Consider the following 7313-nt stretch of genomic DNA (forward strand, 5'->3'; position numbering starts at 1 on the left):
ACAACAATAATAATAATATAATCCAAGATAAATTTTTTTAATAAAAAAATGAAGTTAAACAACTATTTTAAAAGAAAGAAAGTATGCGGTACCATTTGATCTTACATTACATCAAACCAAAGCAAAGCAAAGCAAAGCGTCTCTTTGTCTATAAATAGTAATATTTGATTTGAGAGAAGAGAACATAACTTGGTAGCTTACATTTGAGAGAAAGCCAAAAAGATGTGTTGCAATTATTCCATTTGTGTTAGAGTGTTGGTGGCATTGTTGTTGTGTGCATCAGTCTCCATCAAAGCTCAGCTCAGTACCACGTTTTACTTGCGAACATGTCCCAATTTGCAACATATTGTGTTTGATGTCGTGGCTAAGGCTTCCTTTTCTGATCCACGAATTGGTGCCAGCCTCATCAGGCTTCACTTCCATGACTGCTTTGTTCAAGTATTTATATTCTTTACAGCTCCACTTTAAATTTAACTACCTACATTATTTTAAGACATTCTGTGTCATACTAACGGATTTTTTTTCATTTAAATTATTAAAACATGATATTTACTGAAATGTGTAAACAGAATTATATATATGTTATTATGTTAAATTTGTGTATGAATTGTGTTTAATTTGATATATTGATATACGTCATATGTCACAACTACGCAGTTATATTATATTTCGGATGTAACTGAATTTTTTTTTTAAATAAATAGTATTATGATATAATATCAAAATTTTTATAACTAAAATATTTAGAATTTAAAAAAAAATCAACATATCAAAAAACAAATAAAAAAAAGTCAAAGATCTGAGTCAAACAATAAAATTGAGTACTTAATTAAGCAAATCAACGACTTCTAATCAAAGTAAATAAGTCCCTCGAATTTAATTAATCTTTACAAAGTATTGATTCAATGATTTTCTCGTCTTTAATTTTAAACTATTCAATTATGTTATTTTATTTGTGAATCATTTAATTTAAAGGAAGTTGGACTCAGATTTGAGTAAGAGACTACGTGGGTAGTATTACAAGTTTCATTCTACTATTTGTCTCTATTTCTTATTATTTTACTGAATCGATTTCATACTTTCTTTTATTTTAGTTTTAGATCAAAATTAATAAGATTATTCATCTCTATCATTATGTATGTGAGAATAAACTTAAATAAAATAGTTTTTTAACATAAAATTTAATCAAGTATTTTTATTTTAGTATGAAGAAGACAAACAAAACACTAGTAAAAAAATTTAATATATATAAAAATAATTCTAATATACTTATACTACGGCCGCTATAGTGATTATAATATTTCAAAAAGTATTATTAAAATTAAAGTAATATATTTTTATTTTTTAACAATATTTTTAAAAATATTACTAAAAAATTGTTATCAAATCATTTGACAGTTGATAAGACTTTTGATCTAAAAAATTAAAATTATATGATAAAATATTACTATATAGAATGGATATAGCTAGGTAATGATGAGAACACAAAGAAATTAATGATGTACCAAATTAAAGTTAATTATTTCATGTATTATATACATGTTTTCGACAGGGTTGTGATGCATCAATTTTGCTGAACAAGACGGCAACAATAGATAGCGAACAAGATGCATTTGCAAATGCCAATTCAATAAGGGGTTTGGATGTGATGAACAACATCAAGAGTTATGTTGAACGTTTTTGTCCCGGAACAGTTTCTTGTGCGGATATGCTTGCTATGGCAGCTGAAGTGTCTTCTGAAATTGTAAGAATATAATGTCCCAACATTAGTAGTATTAGTTTATTGTTGTGACTAGAGAAGCTCATAATTAAAAACAGAAACTAAATAAACCACATACTTATAGTTTTTATTTAATACGAATTAACATCACACCAAAAGGATTATATTAAAATTTAGAAAAAAAATAAATAAATAGGTCCTGACTTTTTGATTCGAAGACTCGTAGGTCTATGATTAGTTAAAAATATAAAAATGTCAATGTTCTTTTAAAATACCAGATATTATTAAGTCTCTCTATTCAAAATATACAAGGACAAATCGATTTCCCAAAAGAATTTAGATGTCTCGCTTTTTAAAAAGTGATAGATGTTTTTTTTTTATTTTTAACTAGTTAATGACTTATTTATCTTTGAAATAAAAAGTCAGGATCTATTTGTCGTGTACTCTAAAATTTATATATTTAATAATAAATAATAATATTTTCTGTTCGTTCCAAATAAATATCTAATTATATTTAATTATTTACTTGTATAAATTAAGAAAGAAATTATTTAATTTTAGATAAATTAATATGATTATAGAATTTATATTAACTCAGTTTTAAAAATATTTTTTCTATTTTTCAGTTAATATAGTTAATTAATAGAAAAATTAATTAATGTTTTCTAAAGTGTTAAATAAGTAAACCATTATTTAATTTAAAACAAAATAAGTTTTAAAAATCAACACTGCATGTTTGAAACAAAAAAGTCATAATAAACAAATTTTTGTATAAAAAACAAATAAGTGTTATTAGTTTTTAGAGCTATGCTACGTGTACATTAAAATCAGCTATTAAAATTAGCCATTAGTATAAAATATATGTTAAAATATACATACACATTAAAAATAAATTAAACTACACATGTATTTATTTTGGTGTACAGATAGTATGTTTATAATTTTTATCATATTTACACGTATGATGACCTACCACTACAAGAAAAACAAACGTTTTTTATGGTTATTAGTTCTAATAAAATAAAGGGATAAGTATTGTTTTGATCTCTAATGTTTAATATCAGAATCAAATTCGTTCTCAACATTATTTTGGATTTAAAATCGTTCCCATCGTTTTAAAACAATATTAAAATCGTCCTTTTTAATAATTTTTTTTAAATGACAAAAATGTCCCTTTTTCATCAGTTCACTACTCATTCTCTTCTTCTTTTAACAAAATTCAAACTACCAATCCTTCTTCCCCGTTAACAAAATTTAAAAATACAAATCCTTAAATACAATTAACAAAACTCAAGATTGTGATGAACAAAAACAAGAACAAAAATTAAGAAATTAAAGATTGTGATGAACAACATCAAATTCTCAAATCCATCATTAACAACAACATATTCATATTTAAAAACAAAAACAAAAAGAATGAAAAAAACAACAGCATCCAGAAACAATTCAAAAATAATAGAATAAAAACAAGAACAAAAATTATTCTTCAAATCTAATAATAACAATAACAACATCAACAACAACAACAGATTCAATTAAAAAAAATAGAAAATGAAAAAAGCAACAACAATCCAAAAACAAGAACATAACAAAAACAAGAACAAAGATTAGAGAAAGTGGTTGCAGTAACAGTAGCAACGTAGGGAGGGGAGCAGTTCGGCAACGACCTCCTTTAGCCTCGACAGAAACCACTGCACGGTTTGTGATGAATTTAAAAATTAGGGATTGTGATGAATAAGAACAGAAATTAGGAACTTGAATCTTAACTTACATGTGATGGCAATGACGGTGGAGCTGCGTGGTGGTGGTGACAGTGAATCTGGATAACGGAGAATAGGGAGGGAAGGAAAAGGGAGGCGCAGCAGTGATGCTGAAAACGCGAGGAACACGACCACCACCACCACCACACCTCCCCGACGACGATGAGAAACAAGAGGCGAGGGCGAGGGCCAGGTGCGGTGAGGCAAGGCGAGGCGAGGGCGAGGTGCGGTGAAGCAAGGGCGAGACTTTCTTCTCTTCTTCTCTCTTTCCGAGTCTCTGCTCTGAGTTTCTGCTTCTCTCTTCTCTGATTGTGAGTGAGAAGAAGTGAAGAACGAAAAAGAGCCTTTGCTTCTCTCTCTCTGTCTTGTGATGTACCCAAAGATAAAATCATCCAAAAGAACGATTTTAATATCAAATAAAATGTTGGGGACGATTTTAAATCCAAAATAACGTTGATGATGAATTTGATTCCGACCCTAAATATTAGGGATAAAAACAATACTTACCACTAAAATAAATTATTATTTTTAGTAAAATATTCTCAATGATAGATCATTAGACTGTCTAAAAGAAAAAGGTAGCTATAATTATGAAAACAAAAAAGGTTTGGAAAACAAAGTTTTTAACAAAAAAATTATTAACATTTATTTTTTATCTTTATTTAATACACTTTGTAATAAATAAATAGGAAATAAAACAAGTTTAGATTTTAGACTGTTTGAACTTTTTTTCCCCTAATATTAATCGTTGTGAAAACAAACTTTCTCTTGAAAATATATTTTTATTGATATTAGTAATTATGAAGGACAAAAATAAATTTAACTAATATTATTTAGGGAGGTGGTCCCCAATGGAAAGTTCTATTGGGAAGAAGAGACAGCTTAACAGCGAACCGAATCCTTGCTAATCAAAACATTCCGGCACCATCCTTCACACTCGATCAACTCAAAGCTAGCTTTCAAAAACAAGGTCTCGACCCTACTACTGATTTAGTTGCACTCTCAGGTATTATTCATCAATATATTATATGAATTTAATTTTGATAAATATTTATTAGTATAAATTAATTTTATAATATTAATTTTTTTGTATTCTGGTCATATTTTTTTAGTAATATCTTTTAAAAAATATTGTTAAAAAAATATTATTTTAAATTTGTCGATATTTTTTGAAACATCATAATTATATATATATATGATAGATAATTTTTTATATAGTTGTTATTCGTAGTTACATCAAAGACTATTACAAATTAATATGACACTTCTTATCTCACTTGAAAAGAAAGGTTAGATACTAATTATATTATAGAAAATTAATGGACATTATATATGTGAATTTAAAAATACTAATATTCAATAAATACATTATAAAAATATTAAAAATTTTATATTCTTATTTTTTATAAAAGTTTTTACATTACTTAAGCACATTAACCAATATTAATTTTTAGGAAATTTATTATTAACAAAACTCTATATATTATTATTTCTTAAAATAAGAGAAGTGATGTATCTGATCAGATCTTGAGATTCATTAATTAGTACAAGTATTATAATAAGTAAATATTATTATACTTAATTACAGGTGCTCATACAATTGGAAGAGCTCACTGCAGAGTATTTGTTAATAGATTATACAATTTCAACAACACAGGCAATCCTGATCCAACATTGGACTCAGATTATTTACAAACATTGCAAGAAATATGTCCCCAAAATGGAAATGGTGATAGCCTAACCAATTTGGATGTTTCAACTCCAAATACATTGGACAACAGATATTACTCCAATCTTAGGTCTCAAAGAGGATTGCTTCAGAGTGATCAGGAGCTTTATTCAACTCCTGGGGCAGATACCATTTCCCTTGTTGATACCTATAGCAATAGCAAAATTGCATTCAATCAACAATTCGCACAATCAATGATCAAAATGGGTAATATTGGAGTGCTAACGGGAGATCAAGGAGAGATTCGATCGCACTGTAACTTTGTTAATGGCTCATAATATAATGTCGACAAGGTGGTGATGCATCAACAATCGATGAGTTCAAAATAATAATAAGATCTATGTAGCTCAATTTAAATGACTCAAGTATTATTATGTATGTGGTGTGTACTAGACTACTAGTATTATACTATATGCTTTATTATTGAAATAAATTGAAGTAGGGTGGAAGCATGCCATGCATTTTAATACGGTAAAAATTCAGGTCCAGTTGACTACACGTGAAGTTGATAGTTGAGAGTTGTTAGATGAAAATTTAGTCAAATCATCTAACGATTTTCAGTTATCAACTTCACGTGAAGTTGACTGCACCTAAGTTTTCACCTTTTAATACACCCTTTTATTATTATTATATTTAATTTAATTACTTTGCATAAATTATAAAACCAACTTTACTCTCTCTCTCTCTCTCTCTGCCCAGCCCAAAAAAAAGCGAAAAAAGGCTTAGGATATATAGAAATGTCAGGCCACTACTATTTTTAGTTTAAAAAAGAAACAAATTTATTAGTGTTAGTTTAATTATAAGGCTTGCTGAAGACTTTAGTTGAGTGGTAAAATATAGTGTTTCTGAATATGCTGAATCTAGATTTGAATCTTTGCAATAGTTAAGGAGTAGATAAAACTCTTAAATGTGTGTAAGTATGTAAAATGTGCATATTGTAATATATGATGGTTATAAAATTTTAACAATATTTAAAAATATAGCTAAAATTAATGTTATATTTTTTTTATTACCTGATAATATTTTTTAATTTTTAAAAAGATAAAAACAAAAAAGTAATCAAATTAACAAGTATTATCAAATAAAAAAATATGACTTTAATTTTAACTATATTTTTTAAGTGTTATTAAATTTTCATAGTCACCATAATTATATAATCCGTATAATTCATATAAACGGTTGTTAAGAGTGAATTTTAATTATTAAATAAGTAGTGTAAATTTATTTATTAAATAATATTTCAATGCATAATATGTTTGATATTAGAAGTAAATTTTTTTAATTATTTTATAAAGTATAATCTTTTATCTTACTATCTTTAGATAAGACAAAAAAATATAAATATAAAAAGATTAAATAACAATAAATTATGTCTTACCAAATAATTGAAAGGAAAAAAAAAATGAGGATCCAATTCAATAACTGCACACAGACGATTGCGTAAACAAAGGGAATTAGTAAATAGAGTTTCATATTCGTAGACTTGGAAGAATTCTTAAATACCATGAAGATCTAGAGATGCAACACGTTCCCAACTGATCTCATCTAATTAAACTCATTCTCGTTAATTAGTTCCACGTACACATTTCTAAATTCATTTAGATTCTTTCAATTCTTCGAGCTTTATTTTCAACGATTATCTTATACAAACACATGTGGGTGTATACTTATTTATTAAACCCTTCAAAAAATAGAAGTTAAAAAAATAATTATAATAAAAAAGTTGGTTAATATTATTATTAAAATTGAGTCTATATGATTATTTATTAAAAACTAACACATCTTAAAAAAGAAAAAAAATACAAAGAACTAATATTTAATTAGTCAATATTAATAAATTTTTAATTGTTAAAAGTTTTATTTTTTTAAAATTTAGAATTTATTAGGATTTAGAATTTAAAATTCAAGTTGAGAGATTAAGATTTACAATTTAGAATTTCAGATAAAAAAGATAATTTATAAAAATTAATTGATATTTAACTAAAAAAAGTTGAACCTATTTGAATTCTTAAAAAAATTACATTGATTTTTTTTTGTGATTGGAAAGAAAATAAATAACAACCAAAAAAGAAAAAACAAACAAAAAATTGTTTAAGAAAGACAG

The 7313-nt window shown here is 26.1% G+C and overlaps 1 protein-coding gene across 1 annotated transcript; it reads left to right on the top strand.

Annotated features, from left to right (window-relative positions):
* The first annotated feature begins 222 nt into the window (after positions 1 to 222).
* On the top strand, positions 223 to 5487 carry LOC107483101 (peroxidase A2-like). The gene is made up of 4 exons (XM_016103714.3): positions 223 to 438; positions 1553 to 1744; positions 4318 to 4486; positions 5069 to 5487. The coding sequence occupies exons 1-4, from the start codon at positions 223 to 225 to the stop codon at positions 5485 to 5487; spliced, it is 996 nt and encodes a 331-aa protein (XP_015959200.1).
* The last annotated feature ends 1826 nt before the right edge of the window (positions 5488 to 7313 follow it).

The sequence above is a fragment of the Arachis duranensis genome, chromosome 4 (assembly GCF_000817695.3).
Source record: "Arachis duranensis cultivar V14167 chromosome 4, aradu.V14167.gnm2.J7QH, whole genome shotgun sequence".
Taxonomy (NCBI): domain Eukaryota; kingdom Viridiplantae; phylum Streptophyta; class Magnoliopsida; order Fabales; family Fabaceae; genus Arachis; species Arachis duranensis.